At 46.0% G+C, this 20,421-nt stretch overlaps 1 protein-coding gene across 7 annotated transcripts in view; it reads left to right on the top strand.

Annotated features, from left to right (window-relative positions):
* Positions 1–18,326, top strand: part of CLYBL (citramalyl-CoA lyase) — a 238,183-nt gene extending 219,857 nt beyond the window's left edge. For 3 of the 7 annotated variants that reach the window (XM_055426612.2, XM_088842631.1, XM_088842636.1), the window contains 2 exons: positions 4,954–5,073; positions 6,091–9,807. In XM_055426612.2, the coding sequence (XP_055282587.1) occupies positions 4,954–5,049 (96 nt within the window). In that variant the 3' untranslated portion in view covers positions 5,050–5,073; positions 6,091–9,807. The other 4 variants (XR_016038854.1, XM_088842634.1, XM_088842633.1 and 1 more) reach the window with 4 other exon arrangements.
* The last annotated feature ends 2,095 nt before the right edge of the window (positions 18,327–20,421 follow it).

Genomic DNA, 20,421 nt, shown 5'->3' with positions numbered 1-20,421 from the left:
CCAAAGTATTGGAGTTTCAGCTTTAGCATCAGTCCTTCCAATGAACAGCCAGGACTGATCTCCTTTAGAATGGACTGGTTGGATCTCCATATATCTCCTCCCTCTTGAACCTCCCTACCACCTCCTGCCCCATCCCACCCCTCTAGGTTGATACAGAGCCCCTGTTTGAGTTTCCTGAGTCATACAGCAAATTCCCATTGGCTGTCAGTTTTACACATGGTGATGTAAGTTTCCACGTTACTCCTCCACACATCCCACCCTCTCCTCCCCTCTCCCCGTGTCCATGAGTCTATTCTTTATGTCTGCTTCTCCACTGCTGCCCTGTAAGTAAATTCTTCAGCACCATTTTTCTAGATTCCGTATATATGCGTTAGAATATGATGTTTATCTTTCTCTTTCTGACTCTTAAAGGCATTTTTAAACCAAATTATAGCCCAACTCTTCAAGCTGATGGAAGTTCCCTCTTCTTTTTATGCATTTATTTATTTATAGCTGTACTGGATCTGTGCAGGCTTTTCTCTAGTTGTGGCAACTCTAGTGTGGTGCATGGGGCTTCTCATTGCAGTGGCTTCTCTTGTTGCAGAGCTTTCAGCAGTCGCGGCAAGTGGGCTCAGTAGTTGCAGCTCCTGGGCTCTAGAGCACAGGCTCAGTAGTTGTGACGCTTGGATTTAATTGCTCCTTGGCATGTGGGAAAACAGTGGAAACAGTGTCAGACTTTATTTTTTTGGGCTCCAAAATCGCTGCAGATGCTGATTGCAGCCAGGAAATTAAAAGACGCTTGCTCCTTGGAAGGAAAGTTATGACCAACCTTGATAGTATATTAAAAAGCAGAGACATTACTTTGCCAACCAAAGTCCGTCTAGTCAAGGCAATGGTTTTTCCCGTGGTCATGTATGGATGTGAGAGTTGGACTGTGAAGAAGGCTGATCGCCGAAGAATCGATGCTTTTGAACTGTGGTGTTGGAGAAGACTCTTGAGAGTCCCTTATACTGCAAGGAGATCCAACCAGTCCATTCTAAAGGAGATCAATCCTGGATGTTCATTGGAGGGACTGATGCTAAAGCTGAAACTGCAATACTTTGGCCACCTCATGCGACGAGTTGACTCTCTGGAAAAGACTCTGATGCTGGGAAAGGTTGGGGGCGGGAGGAGAAGGGGACGACGGAGAATGAGATGGCTGGATGGCATCACCGACTCTGTGGACGTGAGTTTGAGTGTACTCCGGGAGTTGGTGATGGACAGGGAGGCCTGGCGTGCTGTGATTCATGGGGTCGCGGAGAGTCGGACACGACTGAGTGACTGAACTGAACTGAACTGAACTGGCATGTGGGATCTTCCCAGATCAGGGACTGAACCCATGTCTCCTGCACTAGCAGGCAGGTTCTTCACCACTGAGCCTCCAGGGAAGCCCCACCTCTTCTTTCCAGAATCGTCCACCAGTTTCTCAGGAATGCATTGAGCTGTGAAACCAAAACTTATCTATAATCACTCATTAAGGAGTGTTTCAAACCCTCCCCACAAATGCAAATAGCTTTTGACAATCTTCAGTTTTCTGAATCTTGATCAGTAGACTATTCAACTTCACTTGTAGATCCCTGTGTTAAAAAACCAACCATGAGCTTCTCTGGCAGTCCAGTGGTTAAGATTCCACACTTCCACTGTATGAGGCACGGGTTCAATCCCTGGTAAGGGAACTAAGATCCCACGTGCCTGCCCAGTATGCTCAAAAACAAAAGACCAACCATATTCTAGGTTGATACATGAAAGCAGGAGGATATTCATACTAGGAAGCCTGATTCTTAACACTAAAATCCTCAATTTGCAGAGATGAAGGACACAAAGAACAAAAATGTTAACTTTTGTTTTCCAGCTTAAGCTTAACAAAGGAAGTCATGTGAAATCCGCCACCATAAAAGAAAAAAAATGATCTCCCTGTCTTGAAACTCTACGTGAAATATTTTGCATCTCTGATGTGCACACGGAATTCAAAGCAGATTCAGAGAACATGGCATAGACCCAAAGCCATCACCTTGATTCTCTGTGCAGCATTATGATTTCATGTGCATCTATGCTAATTTCATCTCTCCAGCCTATTATTTAAGCGTTCACAGGACAGATGTACTGTTTTACAGGGCCGTAATCCACTCGGTAGGCGGATAACCAGGAGGCCTTTGGTCTTCATCATTTACCCCAATAAGAAAACTAGACGATTGCCTTGTAAAGCAGCATGAGCCCCACGCCCTGATTCCACCTGTCACACTAACCCACAGAGTATCTTACAACTTCTAACCAAATTCATCACGGTCACAGAGGTGATCAAAATTAGCTCTAGGTTGAATGAAATTAGGCAAAGACCAAATCTGGGGGAACAAATAGTAAAATGGGCAGGTTGGAAAATGACTTCATGGTGTAGGATTTTAGGCCACGCAGGTGTTCATCTGAATCAGATTTCTCATTCCAAGGCTGAGAAGGCTAGGCACTGGGGAGGATTCTAATCCTAATGACTTAACTCTCTCTTGATTAAAAAATAAATTTCATGACAGAAGTCAGCCAACACAATATGGTAGAGCAGTTGTCCTCCAATAATTTTTTTTTGTTATATATTTCTCAGTATTGTATGATTATAATTGTTGATCAGTAAATAAATTTCAGGGTCATTGCTAAGGATTCCCTGCCAGTTTTTTTAACTTTCATTCTGTGTATAACTCTATATTATTATAAGGGGTGAGGGTTTCCAGGGAGCCCAAGAGACCATCCCAGAAGTCTTGAATAATGACAGTATTGACTGTTGAGGGGTGGTACTTGTAAAATCCACAACTGGAGGGCAGTATATATGAATGGCAGTATATACCAATCAGAGACATTACTTTGCCAGCAAAGGTCTGTATAGTCAAAGCTATGGTTTTTCCAGTAGTTATGTATGGATGTGAGAGCTGGACCATAAAGAAGGCTGGGCACTGAAGAATTGGTGCTTTAGAACTGTGGTGTTGTAGAAAACTCTAGAATCCCTTGGACTGCAAAGAGATCAAACCAGTCAGTCCTAAAGGAGATCAACCCTAAATGTTCACTGAAAGAATTGATGCTGAAACTGAAGCTCCAATCCTTTGGCCACCTGACACAAACAGCCAACTCATTAGAAAAGCCCCTGATGCTGGGGAAGATTGAGGGCAGGAGGAGAAGGGGATGACAGAGGATGAGATGGTTGGATGGCATCACTGAGTCGATGGACATGGGCTTGAGCAAGCTCCGGGAGATGGTGAAGGCTAGAGGAGCCTGGCATGCTGCAGTCCATGGGGTCTCAAAGAGTCAGACACAACTGAGCAACAAACAACAACATTATATGAATGGACCGTTCATGAGGCTGTGATTGCTCCAACCACCTCCAGGTCCCAAAAGACCACCCCCTCCCCACTCACACTCACACACTTACCAACAGTTAGAAAGAAAAGGAATTAAAAAGAGCTACGATCACGGAACTTCCCTGCTGGTCCAGTGGCTAAAACTCTGCGCTCGCAATGCAGGGAGCCCTGGGGTTCCATCCCTGGTCAGGGAACTAGATTCCAAATGCTGCAACTAAGACCCGGCACAGCCAAATAAATAACATGAAGTGAAAGTGTTAGTTGCTCAGTCCTGTCTGACTGTCTTCAACCCCCTGGACTATAGCCCACCAGTCCATGGGATTTCCCAGGCAAGAATACTGGAGTAGGTTGCCATTTCCTCCTCCAGGGGCTCTTCCCAACCCAGGGATCAAACCCAGGTCTTCTGCATTGCAGGCAGATTCTTTACCATCAGAGCCATCGGAATATTTTTGAAAAAAGAAGAGCTGTGATTGTAAGCGGCAAAAAGAAGTGATTAAAAGAACATGGATAACGAGACAGTAACTTAAGACTCTGGGCATGCTGCTTCTGCCCACTTAATTCTTGTAAGAAACTACTTTGTCCTCTTGACGTGTGAGTCTCTAATGAAGGCTTGGGGTTCTGAGACCCGAATACTAGCCCCAGCTCTAACCTTTCCTAGTGAAGTGGACCTTGGAAAATCACGTTAACTTCTTTGGGCCTCAGAGTCCTCACCTAGAACAGGACTGAGATCATGTGATACATTCAATAAGTATTTACAAAAGGTTTTGTTTTTTTTTTTTAAAGTGAGCCTTGGGGGACTTCCCTGCTGGTCCAGTGGCTAAGACTCCACACTCCTAATGCAGGGAGTCAGGGTTTGATCCCTGGTCGGGGAACTAGATCCCACACGCCACAGCTAAGACCCGGTACATCTAAATAAATAAATAAGAATATAGATTTTAAAAAGTGAGTCTGTGAAATGGGGATAAACCAAGAGATTGCAAGTTCTTCCCAGGCTCACCATTCAACAGAGCTATGACTTCTTTGTTACAGACTCACGGCCCCTGTCACTTTAATCCTTTTCTGCAGAATGTGTACTGACGGAGGGATCTCGTTTTACCAGTGTCGTTCACCTGTGTCTTCCCATCACATGGTACTGCTACCCCTCAATTAGGTTACAGCAAGAAGGAAGCATTCTCCTGTTAACCTGACCATACAATTATTTACTCCAACAACAATCAGTTGCCAGAGTGTATTACTGTTTTCACACTTCTATGCAATATTTCAAAAAGCATATAAGGAAGTATTTACATTTTCCTTCCACCCTTGTTTTCTGCTTGATTTCAAGAGTTAAATGAACAGTTTCCAATATCTTGTGTCTGATGGCTTTTCCTCTCCATTAAAACGCTGAAGGGTTGTTTTTTTTTTCTCCCCCTCTTTAGGAGGAAGAAAAGAAGTCTGTCCCCTGTAATTTACTTTGGCTTTCTCAAAAGTTGGGTAGGAAAGTCAGTATAATTCAGGTGGAATCTGAAATGTTCTTGTCGTACAAGTGTGCGCAGAAAGGAAGCCTATAATTTCCGAGCATTCTTTCAGGAAGTTTGTATTCTCTGTCTTCCAGGGAGCCTTTACTTTCCGAGGGAGTATGATCGACATGCCATTACTGAAGCAGGCCCAGAACATTGTTACGCTTGCCACATCCATCAAGGAAAAATGATCTGCTAAATGAAGCTCTCATCAGGTGGGCCGAACATATACAGTGGTTTTTCTTAAAGACAAACCATTATACTCAAGGCAACTTCTTAGTATGCTGGGTTGGAGCCTTTCCCCGTTTACAGTTCATGTTCATCACAGTTTTTTTTTGTTGTTGTTATCTCACTGGGGCCAGTTATTCCTCTGAAAATGAACTTTCTCCTTTTTGGTTCCAAGTGTGTGATTTTACTGTTCATGGATGTGTTCCAAGTTTGGACTTCTGATTTCACAGGGAGATAAAATAGTGGGGCGAGATGGGCTGTGACTGAGTCTTTAACAAAACATATTTTTCCTGAATACGTAAACTCCCTTCACCCTGCTGATGTTAGATGTTTCCCACATTGTTCACTGTTCACACAACACCGTAAATAATTTTTAAGAAAGGCCAGCCTTTTAAAAAATAACAACTCAATGAAGGGATAGTGTTTATTTCACTAGTAACCTGGTAAAACAACAGAGATGGCATAGAAAAGGTAAGGACCATACAGGTTTATATAGATACCTTGTAAAAATAAATCGTCAAAACTGATGGCTTTCACCTCCATCCTCTCCCCCAAAATGAAACCTCCCTCTCTGCAAACTGCTAGGTGATGACTCTGAAAGCCCTCATCCTGGGTGAATGCTTTTGGGTCAACTGTTACCAGCAATTAAAATATAAATGTGCAGAAACACAAGACCATCATTCACTCTCCCTTTATTTCCCTGTTTAACTGTTTGCCATTGAGGCCATCTCCCCCCCCCCCGCCCCCGTAAATGTATGGCTGGGACAGGGCCTCCTCAGCAATAAACTTGTAGCCTCTGAGAAGACACAATGCCTCCGAGCTGGTACATATGGTCCCCTGTGAGATTTGCATCACATTAGAGATGCGGCTACAGGTCATATGGGTGGTGTGGTTAACGGGCTTAGTAAAGCTGTTTTGAAGAGGTTAACCCAGCTTGTAGTAAGGGTAAATAAACATAACAACCAGCCATTCTTCCCTATTCAGCATGTGCTCTTATATTGAAGGCTAAAGGGTATTGAAGCCGCGAAGGATCAACTTGTGTTTGCCAGAGGACGCCAATGAAATTTGAAACACCAACAATCAGAGATTTTGTTTCTGCTCCTCATTAAATCATGAGCTTTTGTGTGGAGACTCCGGACGACTGTTCTTTAAGAAATTAACAGAATGGGAAGTTTTAAACTCTACACCAACCTTTTCATGACCTACACAGCAGCAAAGCTGCCACTCTTAGACAAACACCGCGGGGAAGGCTGTTCTGTTTATTTAAATTTGTAAATAGAAAACAGTTGTTTTTTTTTTTTAATTTTCATTTTTCACCTCCTCCTACGCCCTTTTTATCTACTATGTGGCCCCTACAGTGTGCCCCAACCAGGGGTTAGCTTTTCTCCTACCTCTTCCAGCTCCTCTACGAAGCCCGAGAGGGGAGTAGGGCTGATGGTTATATACAAGGAAAGGCACCATGGAACCCAAGCGAAGTGGGAGAAGCCCACAAGCGGTCACGCAGCATCCACCACCAGGGGAGGGCCGTTGCCACAGACATGCAGAGGAACATGATCCAGGCTGGGCAAGTCCTGGGAAACACAGGCTTAAGACATGAACTAATATTCTCCCCAACATGGGATGGGAGGAGACATCATCTCTTAACTGAGATGGGGTGTGCTTGACTGGTGTCCACTTGGAAACAAACAAAAAAAGGTGGGAACCTGCTTCCTCCTCCCTCAAAGGGGCTACAAGGATGAAGGTGGGTTCTCAGCCAACTTGGAGGTGACCAACCTCCAGCCAAACTGGGCTTCAGGACTTCGGACAGTGGCAGTGGGCAGCAATCATGGAAGAAGCCATCCCCTCCAACCTATTGAGCATCTGTGCCCACCGAGGCTGGCTGTCAGTGTGCGCAGGGTAAATCACGACCTGTGGTTTAAAATCCATGGTTATTGTGCAGCTGGACCCCATTTCTCAGAACACTGAAATCCAGGAGGACTGCTTGGAGGCAGAGGGAGGCTTCTCTGATTTTGTCCTACAGTATAACACCATCAGGATATCAGAAGCATTTGTTGTTCAGTCATTCAGGTGTGTCCAACTCTTTGTGATCCCATGGACTGCAGCATGCCAGGCTTCCCTGTCCTTCCCCATCTCCTGGAGTTTGCTCAAACTCATGTCCATTGAATCGGTGATGCCATCCAACCATCTCATCCTCTGTCATCCCCTTTTCCTCTTGCCTTCTATCTTTCCCAGCATCAGGATTTTTTCCAGTGAGTCGGCTCTTAGCATCAGGTGGCCAAAGCATTGTAGTTTCAGCTTCAGCATCAGTCCTTCCAATGAATGTTCAGGATTGATTTCGTTAGGATTGACTGGTTTGATCTCCTTGCAGTCCAAGGGACTCTCAAGACTCTTTTACAACACCACAGCTCAAAAGCATCAATTCTTTGGTGCTCAGCCTTCTTTATGGTCCAGCTCTCACATCCATACGTGACTACTAGAAAAACCATAGCCTTGACTATGCGGACCTTTGTCGGCAAAGTAACGTCTTTGCTTTTTAATATGCTGTCTAGGTTTGTCATAGCTTTTCTTCCTAAGAGCAAGTGTCTTTTAATTTCACGGCTGCAGTCACCGTCCACAGTGATTTTGGAGCCCAAGAAAATAAAGTCTCTCACTGTTTCCTTTGTTTCCCCATCTATTTGCCATGAAGTGATGGGACCGGATGCCATGATCTTAGTTTTCAGAACCGTAGGCAGAGCCTGTCGTAAACAAAAGAAGGTAATAAAAGCCTTTCTTCGTTCTTTCTACAGGCAGTCCCCATTTCAATGCAGCTGCCCTGCCCGTCCTCACAGGCTGGTCCAGATTAACCTCCTCCCAGCCCCAGGTTTTGACAGCATGAAAGGGAGACGTCCTCATTTTCACCCCTATTACAGAGACAACCCCTAAACCTGACAGGTGGACCTCCTGGAAACTGGGGGTCCCTGAGAGCCAAAGCCCCCACTCTAAGGGACTCCAGAGGCCAGGGCAAAGGCATGCGGACCTCGAGAAAAGCAACGCTCTCAGCAGGATCTCCAGGTGGTCCTGCGGGCTGAGCCTGGCGAGGTCTTCCCCACTGCCATCCCCAGTGGGACCACAGGTTCCCAGACTTTGGGCCATATTGGACTAGTCACCACACCCTTCATCTCAAATCACACTTTGTTCTAACAAAACCACCTTATTGTTTAAGTCTCCCTAAGTATCAGATTTATCATCTTTCTCATAGCCCCAGGGTCCCAATCATGGTAAGCTCATGACACCAGGACCCATTCAAGTCAAAAATCTGGGCCAGGGTCCCAGCTCTCAGCACATACGTTAATGAGGGACCCAGAAGAGGGCTGAGTCAGGGTCAGAGAAGAACAAAGATGTTGGAAGGCATGAAGTATCCCCACTGTTTTCATACCCACTTCTCCTTGGTGCCTCCGTGGGTTAAGGTCATACAGGGTGGGTAACGGGAGCTGGTGAGCTCACCCAACTTGGCACATGACAACGTCCAACTTGGGAATTCCTCCCATCTAGCCTTGGACTGGCTATCAGAAGAGAACCTTGCAGTAATTTGATTAATTAAAAACCATACCTGTTTCTATTTTGTGCAGCTCATCACAAGCTGCTTTGCCATATTACCCCCCTGTTATTAATTCTTGGGGGCTAAATTATGGGTAACACTATTAAAACATTATCAGAACTAATGAGAAACAATTACTTAGAAAATGAGCCAGGACAAGATTGAGTTGAGAACATCAGTGGTGATCACCGCAGATTAGTTTAATAAATCATCAGGTGTAAGGCAAGACTGACTGTATGTATGCAAAGCCCCGTCATGGGGAAATGAAATTGAGATTTTTTTTGCATAATTTTTTCATTAATCTCAATAGGACCCGCGTGGTGTAGATTGTTTTATCCCCTAATACCTTGCCTGAGGGGGGGTGCCCAATAATGTCTTCATTGTTTTACTGAGGTCTTAATGACAGTCTGTGACAACCTCATTTTAATGTATAGAGGATTATAACAGTACGATCATGTTTTATTGAAATGGTGAGGGGGACTCCAGCGGAGTCAGGTACTGTCCTGAGTACAAGTTGGGAAGTTCCTGGACATCAGATTTACAAGTATTGAATCCCCAACCACCTGGATATCCTCTCCTCCAGGGAATGACTGGGAAAAGTGTCTTCTAGAACCAAGACTTGCCGCCTCCAGCTTGAATTTCAGAGTAACTCCTTGCCTGGCATATTTTGCTGAGTAAATGGAACAGACCATATAGGGTTTTCTTTTTCTCTTCTAAAACATGCGTGTTATTATCATGAACACCTCAGCCCGTAATAATTCTTTGGGACGTCAAGAAAATGATCTTCAACAGGGAGGATGAATTTTCTAGTGATGTCTTGAGAGCAGTTAATACACGTTTTTTCTTTTGAAGGGCATTCTGCCTTTTTATCTTGGAAGCTAAGTGTCTTCCGTTTTGATTTTGATTTTTACCTCTGGTACTTGGAAGGCAGCTGATGGTACAAAAGGGGCCCTGAGAGTAACAGCAGGATCTTGTGCCTGCTAATGCTGTGGACGGTCACGGAACCTTCTGTAACCGCAAAGCCTGAGCCCCAGGCTGGGGGACACTGTCCTCCCGGCGCGAGACCCACCCCAGCGAGGTTTCCACGTTGCAACTTCGGGGGAAAGTAATTAGCAGACTTCATCATTAAAATGTTAAAACCTTAGTCCTCCTTTCCGCACTTTATTTTAAATCGGAATGGGGTGTGGGGTTAAGAGAATGAACAAAATGGAAAATAAATGACTTGCAAAGACCTTAGTACCTGAAAGCCGGCGCGGTGGGAACGGGCAGCTTTTTACTGCTCTGTGACGAATGGTGGTGGTTGGTGGTGGTTAGTTGGTTTAAATTCCAGCAACCATTTGGCAGCATATTTCCTTACGAATCTATAAGAACTGCCAGCGACGAAAAGAAAGTGATTTGTAGGAGGAAACCGAAATCATCGTTAGCGCCTTCCGATCGCGCACAGATTTAGCTAAACGGGCTGCAGAAGGTTTCTTTACAATTTTTAATGTTTTACAAAATCTTCGAGGATTTGTTTGTTGCTCACGCCTGTTACTATTTTTTTTAATTTTGATTTTCTTCCACTCTAAGCGGCCCGCTAGGTTTTACCGTTTGCATCTTGCGACGGGAAGGGCGGCTGATCTTTGGGACCGCGCGCCCCGTCCGAAGGACCTGCGCGCGCGGGGCCACCGCGCGCTGAGTCCGCGTCCCCGCACCCGCGCTTCCCGAAGCCGGAGGTCCGGGCGCGCTGCGCGGGGCCCGGCCGGGGAGGCCCGGCCCGCGCGGGGGCCGCTCCCGGGGCTGCGCCGTCGGGCCGGCGGGCGGGGTGGGGGCGCTCAGTGGGCCGGGGCTGCGGGCCGCCCAGAGCCGGCGAGCCCGTCGCGCAGCCCCGCTGCAGTGGTGGCAGATCAAAGGCTGCCCCGTGTCCCCGCGGAGCCCGGACAATCCCGCGCCTTTGTGCGCTGTTGCTAGGAGCCCGAGAAACTAAGAGAAAGTGTCAGGAGCATGTTAATCAGACTCGTTACAGTGCAACAATAACGTCTCTCTCGGGCCTCCCAGGCCCCCGCGCACCCCCGCCGCACCCCGCGCACAGGCCCGACACCTGCGCGGGGCCCTCGCGCCCGTCCCGGGGACCCGCCGGCCCCCGTGCCCTCCTCCCAGGTCGGCGCCGCGGCCGGGCGCCAGGACGAGGCCCTGGGGGCCCTGCAAGCGCCAGGCACATCCCTGGGTCCAGGGGTCCCTGGCCGAAGCCCGAAGCCCTGAGCCTGCCCAGCGCCGAGACCGTCCCTAACCTGGGGGCCCGTGGCGGATCGGGGTCCCGTTGGTTTTCAGTCATCACAGGGAGTGGGAGGAACTGCCCTCTTATTCAAGCACGATATTAGAATCAAGAGAAAAAGGAACATTTCATTTTAGAGAGCTTTTTAGTGATTTGCTTCAAAAGCCTCTTTTTTTAAATTTTCTTATCAGATTCCATAGAGGATTCTTTAAGTGATAATTCCGAGTTTCTGGAATAAAAATAGCCCAACCTTTGCTAAAGGTAAAGATTCCTCGTAACTTTTTCGAAAGAATCACTTCATTCATTTGCTTATTCATTCAACAAACACCTCTTGAGCCGGACTGGATGCCAGACAGCTAGTCTGAAAGCCGCAGGACCGGTTCCGGACGCACTTTTCTTTTAAAATTAAAATGTCCTTCTGTGAAGTGAAAAGAGGAGTAAAGGCATAAAATAATGTCAAACGTCAAAACAAAAAGAAGTGCCACTGGCTACTGCAGCGACAGTAACCAGAGAGGTGCGAATTAAGAATCTGAAGCCTTTGAAAAACTACACGCCATATGCTTTGAAAACCAGCCCCTTTTTTTCCCCACCTATTTCATCTCCTTCTCCCCAATTCTTTTGGCCCCTACTCGTTCAGCCAGGCTGCAGTCCTGACACCAGAGTCCTGCCTGAGGTCTGAGGAATGAAGTCAGCCTTTCCGCGTGTTTGTAAACAGCCTGTCAGATTTGCTAAGAGATCAAACACACCGGGTCTTGGCCCCATTCTGCCCTTGGCCGGACACCGGGAATTGGAAAGCTGTGCTCAGTCTTAGGGCTGAATTTGGCCAACTCAGGGTGTTTTTCTCCAATACGAGTTCTTGTTCGGGAATCAGGACAGACGTTCAGGAAGGGGAGAGGGGACCAGACTTCTTGGAGTATCACTGCCAAACTCTGAGTCAAAGACAAAGCTTCCCATCATCAGGAAGAGCCACCCACGCTCAGATCACCTGTGCCTACCTATTGACCCCAGGGGGGAATCCTGCAACTGCATCAGACTTCTCGGTTGCTCAGAATCAATTTCTCTGTCACACTGTGTGCAGCGTGTAGACTAGAGAAAACGGGACATGGTCCCAGGGGTTAGTCTAAGCCCTAGAAGGAACTTCACAGATCCCCTTCATTACCTCAGTAAGAGAGCTGATATACTGATCACCAAAGAAGACCAAACACCGACTATATCCCGACTCCCGACGTTGAGGTATCTAGCTAATGCTGATGTATGGCGGAAACCAACACAATACTGTAAAGCAATTATCTTTCAAGTTAAAAATAAATACATTTCTTAAAAAAAGTACCTAGCTAAGGAGCTGAACTCAGTGAAAAGAAAGCTGGGTGTTTTTTGTTTTTGTTTTTTGTCTACATAGTGCCACAGAGCTGGTTTGGGTTTTGACTTGAAACAATGCATCCAGTTGCTTTGGTGATTCAGACACAGAAAGAGTCCAGAGAAAACGGAATGTTCCATCTGACATAGCTTTGTGGTGTGGAGACTTCCTTCAGAAGACTACCCATTCAAGGCATCTGACTTAATTTTTTTTTTCTTTTTAATGGGCTCTTTTGGGTTCTATGGAAGGAAGAACATTAAACCAGAATGAACTTCTGGCTTAGAATCTCTGGGAAAACTGTGTTAATAATGCAGACTCCCAAATTCGGAGAGGAACACATCCGTTTCCTCTGTGGAATTTCCAGGGCTGTTCTGTGATGCTCTTCCCAGCGTGGTGCGAGGGAGCGCCGGCCACCAGGAGTCTTGCCGGCATTCCCACGCCAGCCCAGTGACACGCTGCCTGCCCCTGGGGGGGGCCTGGCCACTGGGCAGCTAGACTCAGTCTGCCTGGTTTCAGGGCCTGACACTCCAGTGCAAAGGCTGTGCACGAGCCGTCACCCCCGCCTCTCTGTGGTACCCAACAATCTCCTAACCATTTTGCAAGACGCAGCTTAAAGAGCATTTCTGTGAAGTCTTCCCAGCTCCCCAGAGACAACGTGCTGGCCCTCCCCCGGTTCTCCACTGCACTGGGTCAAGAGTTCTGTTGTCACACTTTGTGTGCTGGGGTGGCTGGGTGTCCCCGAAACAGCGTGGGGCACTTAACAAAGGACACTGCCACGCATGTCCAGATCCCTCTCCTGCCCATCGCTCAGCCCCCAGCCCTCGCCACAGGAGCTCGTGAAAGATGTTTTCACTAAAAGTAGGCCCCGAGACCTTAGTTTCCTCCATTAGACATCCTGCCTTCCAGATGTGTACAAATATTAGCCCTTCCAGTGGACTTGCTCAAGGTCACACAGCTGGCAAAACCAAGACGTCGACCACAGTCTGGAAATGAAACCGCTGAACCACACGGATGCACAGCCATGAACCCCCCCTTATGCTCCCCACAAAGGAAGCGCCAGAGGAGTTTTTCGAAGCAAGGAGAACATAGCTAAAGCCTCTTTTTCAACAGCTGCCTCCCTCAGAGACGGTGCCTGACCCTGGTGAGGGTGTGCGAGGTCCTCACAGTTCAAACAGCCGGGGAGCCCTGCCACCACGCAAGCCCCTCCTCTAGTTAGGCCTCGTGCTCCCCCAAGCCCCTCCCGGACTAAAGAGCCCTACACACATTTTTGCCAGGATGGCCCCCTGGGAGGACTGGTGCAATGGCCGGATGATGTCGTGGGTGGTATCAGGAAAGGGGTTCCAGGAGAGGGCTGAAGGAGCTGGACCTAGACTCAAGGATGGGGCCACCTCTTGGCCTCCCCCCACTCCTGCAGTCCCCCCGTGGCCCCCACCTTTCTGTGCATCACCTCGCATTCCATCCAGCCCCTCCATCCACTGTTCTCCTTCTATTTCCCTTTTCCTTATAATTTTTTACCTTCCTTCTCTTTCTTGCAAATTCGCAAACCAAAAACTAATGAACGTAGGGAAGAAAACAAAAGTGGGTAAAAATTAATGTTTCCAATGACATGTCTGCGTTTGGGAAGTAAGTCTAGTGTCCTTAAGCTGTGAAGTCCCCCCAGGACCGTCTGTGGTCCTTCATTTACTGTGAACTCGGCAGGGGGAGTTTATTGGCCCATTTCACTGCAGAGGAGAGCTAATACTGTACTTTGGAAATCCATGGAGAAATGTCAGTGAGGCTGCTAATTACTCAGTAAATTAAACACTGCTGCCAAAGCTGCTATTTCTCATGTCCGGCATTTTGATCGCGCTGTCTTAAAGCAGGGCCAACATTCAGATTCTCGTTAAACGATCGAGAAGATGCGGATCTGGCAAACTGGTTACTCGTTCTTTATGTTTCAGGAGACGTCATGTGAGTGTGCAGCCTGCAACTCACGTGGGAACCCAGAAGGCTGCTTACGAATAACAGAGCTTAAAGAGATAAAAATCTGCTTTCTATCCTGTTCTTAACTTTATTTCTTCAGGAGAGGACATTAACAGAAAGATAACAGTAAATGGCGTGCTGTGATTCATGGGGTCTCAAAGAGTCGGACACGACTGAGTGACTGAACTGAACTGAACTGAACAGTAAATGATTATTTGTAAAAACAGGTATTTTCAAATTATGATAAACATTCCACTTTGGATGACTGAGGGTGGAATCCCCCCAAATCATTTTTTTTCCCCCACAACTTGGCTTTGTAAAGAGCTTTGTGAAAACCAGTCTGTCCTTGCATCATCTAAGGAATTTTAAATTGTGACATATATTTATGAGACTATTTCAGGTGCATATTTTCAAAATAAGTAGCAAATAAATGGGTCATGAATTTGCATGCACTGCCTCTGAAAATGAGCACATTTGAAAACAGTTTGCTCCAAAGGCGCCATTGGCCTTTTTCCTTCCTTCTCAGAGAGCATATGTGTTGCATTAGTACTCAGAAAAGAGCGTGTTTTCATAGCCTCCAGTGCTGCGTTTATAAAAATCGTGATGATTTTAGGACTGCACCTTCGTTTTTTGAATTTTCAAAACTTGTCCCTTTTTGCTCTTTTATTTTCTTTCAACAAAACAAAGACGGGAGAACCCCTTTAAGAAATTTTATACATTCCCACAGAGTCGCAGTTTGTTGACCTTCAGGCCACAGAGTAAAACCTTCCTTTTAAGTCAAACATTCCCCATTGGGAAGCGCTCCAGCTTTTTCTTTTTATGAGGAATTTTAACTGCTGGACTTAATTTAATTATTGTATTTTGTGCATACACCCAGAAGCCCCAGGGCATGAGCTTTACTTTTTTTTCAAAACTTTCAAATGAATATCTTTAGAAATGCACATTTCTGGTGGTAACCTTCCTTCTTCACTTGTATTTCTAAATACCAGACGTGGATGGTTCTGCCGACTTATTCGACTTATTCGTGGAGAGGCTTCAGTGTCACATGTCTTTGCAACAGACACTCTTCTCTGGTAGACATGGAATATGGTCATTTGAGTCCTGAATTTGGGACCCCAGACTTAATGGCAAGAAAATAAAAACCATCTCCAGTTGAACTACATTTCAAAACATATGGTTCTGGGGACATAGTCTTCAATGAAAAGGGTTCCTAGTTTGAAACCAGGAGCATGCTGGCCCCACGGTTGCAGTTTGCCACCACCTGTCCCTATAGTTTCTGTGACATAGTCCCCGACATCAGCTGCTCCTCCCAGATCTCTCTCTCTCTCTCTCTCACACACACACACTCACAGAATTGTCATCTCAAGCTAAGGGCAAAGATTCAATATCTTCATTTCTTCTCTCTTATCCATAAACAGTTTCACTTGAGCCTTCTGATTTCCACTTGGAAACACTTTGACCACATTCTGACTCTCAAAGACAAAAAATACTTTTTGGGGTGGGGGCGGTATTGACTTAAAACTCATATAGGAATATTGGAATCTGGAACAAACATAAACTTGCCAAGTTCAAAAGCTCCATCCAAAATATTTCATGAGGGTTGGACCACTTATTAAGTAAGTTTCATTTTAGAATTTCTGAGACTTCTGAATTTAGGAAGATGTTTTCAAGCAGAATTATCTGCTACGTGAATCTGATTCTCTTATTTATTATGACTTAAAATTGTAGAAATCATAGCATTTTGGTGCCAAAGAAGGACTTGTAAGGTCACCTTAGCCAAAGATCTGGACCCTGGCACATATTAGAATCATCAGGTGAACATTTAGTAAATACCCCAGTCAAATCCATCATTTTGCAGGTTAAAAAGAGAAACAACCAAACAGAACTCTGAAAGACACAATATGGCTTTTACAGAGGTCTAAGGTACAATCTCGTAACATGATTTGGCAACTCCTGGCCATGCTAAGCTTTAAAAAGCAAACTTTTTCCGTAATCACGTTTTGGGCCACACCGCTTGAACAGTAGTTGACTGATTCTTCCCATGATACACTTTGGAAGTTTATCCACATGCACTTCCCTGGCTGGTCACAGAACAGGTTGGAATGGTCCCAGCCTTGAGGCGTCTCCCTTTTAACTTTTGAAACAAGGCACACTGTGTGGATGTCTGCCCTCCTGGGGAACTCACTTAAGTTGGCTCTTTTCAGTGGCAGAGTCATGCTCCGTGACTGATATTCTGCGAATTTATTTTTCCTACATATATTTAAAATATCTCGGCAAAAGCAGTATTTCTCCCAGTGTCATCTGACAATCTCAAAACACTCGAACCATAGAGCTTTACAATGTACTGGTTTTATAAAAACAGCTCATCGTCTAATAACAGCTCAGAGTGAGTGCCAGGGTCCCTTGAAGGCAGCAGTGAGCTTAGCTGTCACCTCTGACGGCCTCAGGAGAGCAAGGGAAACCACGCTGACAGCAAGGGCTCCTTCTAGGAAGAAGTCTCAGCTGGGGTCTCCTCAGCCCTTTGAGCCAACCTGGTCAACGCTGGCCCTCACCCTGCCTCCCCCAAGTACCGCACCCCTTCAGCCTTCCCACACCTTAGCTGTCTCCTATTCCCCCTTCCCCATGCATCGGAGGTGGCATTCTTGCAGGTCACCAAGGGAAAAGGAGCGCTCCAGTCATTTGGACTAGAGAGCCAAAGACCTCCCAGGAGAGATCCAGGGAGCTTTGATCTCAATTATTTGCCTTGGGCTGAAAGACCTCTATTTGGCCACTCCTCAAGGATCCTAATAAGGCCAGGACCTGGGATCCCAGATGCAAACCTTTTTTCTTTTTTTTAACGAAAGGAATGCCGAGATGCAATGATTAAAGCTATAGAGTTACGGGGAGATGGCACGTTAATATGTGGCATACCTACATAGAATACACTCATTAATTCACTCCTCTGGCAGATATTAATTTAGCTTCTATGGTGTGCCTACAGTAAGTGATGTCACTGTGTCACTGATGGGCTCAGAGGGTCATCCTGAGGCTGGCCCCAAGACCCCCGAGTCCAATAGATCCATCAGAGTGAAAGAACATGGGCGGTTAAAGCCTTTCTCATTCTGGTTCCCTAGCCCCTATCCTGTTCTAATTACTCTTCCTTATCCTTTACAGCAAACGTGCACCAAGGTCATAGCTCCAGGCCTGAGACCAAAAAATAAGGAAGACATCAAGAGTATCTTAGAGGTAGATTCTCATGCAATCATAAAAAAAGAATGTTTATGAAAAGATTTTTAAAACATTTAATGACAAGAACTGCTGAAACACTTGCCCTTGCTCGGTTATTTCACTTTCTGTCCCTTTACACTTTTCTGTCCCTTTCAAATTGGCTACAATGAACTCAGATCCCTGTGATAGCCAAGAAACAAGATGAATGATAAAACTGTTGTTTAGTCACCCCAGTCATGTCCGACTCTTGCGACCCCATGGACTGTAGCCTGCGAGTCTCCTCTGTCCATGGAATTTCCTTGCCATTTCCTTCTCCAGTGGATCTTCCTTCCCCAGGGATTGAACCTGAGTCTCCTGTGTTGGCAGGCAGATTCTTTACCATCTGAGCCACCAGGGAAGCCCAAATATGGGATTTTGGGTTTTTCCTTATTTTCTAAAATGGATGTAAGTTTTATAAACAGAAAAATGTTTGTTACCATTTGATTTTGTTGTTTTAAGTAAGGATGACTAGAAGTGAGCAAAATAAATCTAGGCAAAAATCAGAATTTGTTTTTTGTTTCTTTTTGTTTGTTTGTTTTTTGTTTCCCACTGGAAGCTAATGGGATCATAGTTCCCAGACCAGGATCGAACCCAGGCCCCCACTCTATGCTGTGGAACCGTGGAATCCTAACCACTGGACTGCCAGGGAAGGCCCCCAAAATAAAAATTTGGATAAGAGTGAATGTTAATTATTATTACAAGAGTAGTCAGAAACTGGACCAGAGAAACTTAAAGCAATATTATAAGTTTTTTGACTGCTGCTGCTGCCGCGAAGTTGCTTCAGTCGTGTCTGACTCTGTGCGACCCCATAGACAGCAGCCCACCAGGCTCCCCCGTCCCTGGGATTCTCCAGGCAAGAACACTGGAGTGGGTTGCCATTTCTTGCTCCAGTGCATGAAAAGTGAAAGTGAAGTCACTCAGTCGTGTCCGACTCTTAGTGACCCCATGGACTGCAGCCTACCAGGCTCCTCCGTCCATGGGATTTTCCAGGCACGAGCACTAGAGTGGGTTGCCATGTCCTTCTCCATGTTTTTGACTAGCACACTAAATCATTTTTTGAGTGCAAACCTCCAAGGCCAGCACTTACAAGGCTGGTGGCAGTGTAACTAGGCATAGTCCTCCTGGAAAATATTTGGCAATGTGTGTTCACAGACTCACTGTTACTTACTTACTCCTTTTACATCTGGGTCTGGGGAATTCTGTGATCCTAAATGTAGAAAAAGCCTCACTCACAAACACAACTCACAGCTGTATCATTTAAATGAGAGAAGTATGGAAACCATGATGGAATATTAAGCAGCCACTTAAAGCTTGTGTTTCTGAATAAAATAAAGAAAAACTTCATTTAACAACAGATACCATGCTGTACATGTGGAGTCTGGCACTGAACTGTCTGACTTCTATCTACTTCTTACATTTGAGGAACCTTGGGCAAGAAACTAGCCTCTCTGTGCCTCAGTTTTATTCTCTGTGAAATGGGGGGAATAGTGGTACCTATCTCATAGGATGGTCATGAGACTTAACTGAAAAGATGAGTACCTGACACATAGTATGCCCTCAACAAGTGTTAGCTATTATTATTATTACAATGTGATTTCACATGTGTGTAGTCGCTAAGTCATGTCTGACTCCAGGCGAGATATACTGGAATGGGTTGCCATTTCTTTCTCCAATGGTGTTAATAAGAAATCACAACAGAAGAAAATTCACCAAAATGTTAGCAGTTACTGTGTTTGGAGGTGGAGCCTTTTGCTGATTTTCATTTTGACTTCTTTTTACATTTTTGTGTTTCCAAATATTTCATGAAATATATATCAAAAATTTAAGAAAACCAACTTGGAGCTAATTACAAACAGAATCTGTGAAACACCGCTTTTGATGGTATTGCGGTCACCTAGAAGGCCTAGAAGGCCCTGGGTAGAGAGACCCCGGCAGGAAGTTTTCATAGGATCTGAAGCCTCCTGCTGCCAGGATGTGGGCACTGGGAGGATGAGCTCAGCTGAGGCCAGCTGTGGACCATGCCCAGGACTGGCATGAAAGGAACCTGATCCCCCCACGCCCCTGCCTTGGCCACCCACTCCTGGTGGGTTCTGGAAAAAGCCTGCTCCTTCTCCATTAGGAGGATCTTAATGCCATTAGCAGCCTCAGAGAACTGGAAAAGCGGGTCGAGGGAATGTTTGAGATACTGCGGGAGGAAAAGCGATCCTGAACGCTGCTCCTTTCCAGCTGCCCACCCTCGGAATTCCCTCTCCTGGGGGGAGGGCCCGTCTGCTGTGTTTACACACCTGGACCTGGTGCGAAGGGCGGTCTGGAGGGTGGCTCCCAGACCATTTGTGGAATCATTCCTGCTTCCAGGCAGCAGGCCACAGGCAAGCCTTCAAAGAAATACCAGAAGCCAAGTGCACTCTCTGTCATCACTTAATAAGGCTTGAAGCTTTTCATATAACAAAAGGGGATGACGCCGTTCCCCTCGCCTTGTGGGAACCCAATCACTCTTCCGCCGGCTCTACACCCAAAGGGCTCGCTCTTACCTTTAAACAGTAGATCTGACTAACAGTGGGCTACCAGTGCTGCTGGTCCATAAAAGAGGAAGTAAACAACTGTTGGCGACTTGACTTCATCACACAGTGTGGAAAGGAAGGAACTGTAAGTTGCCATGACAGATAATCTAGTGTTATTTTTGGCAAAATGCACAAACGTGTCAAAGTTAAGGAATGTCAGCATCATTTTTTTAATATCTGTCCTTGTGAGGTTGGAATTAAGCCACAGAGACAGAAATTTCTTCTACTTTGTTCATTCCTAACACTGAGTATGATGCTTGCTCTTAATCAGTTATTGTTGAATGAGCTGATGGGTTGATGAACAAATGAGAGAGGGTCTCCTATCGTGTCAGATCATGGGGATATAGAAAGAAAGAACTCACAGTCCCACCCCCCGAA

This window comes from Moschus berezovskii, chromosome 13 (assembly GCF_049115385.1).
Source record: "Moschus berezovskii isolate FMDL1 chromosome 13, NW_MosBer_1.0, whole genome shotgun sequence".
Lineage (NCBI taxonomy): Eukaryota > Metazoa > Chordata > Mammalia > Artiodactyla > Moschidae > Moschus > Moschus berezovskii.
This window is presented reverse-complemented; position numbering and strand designations above follow the sequence as displayed.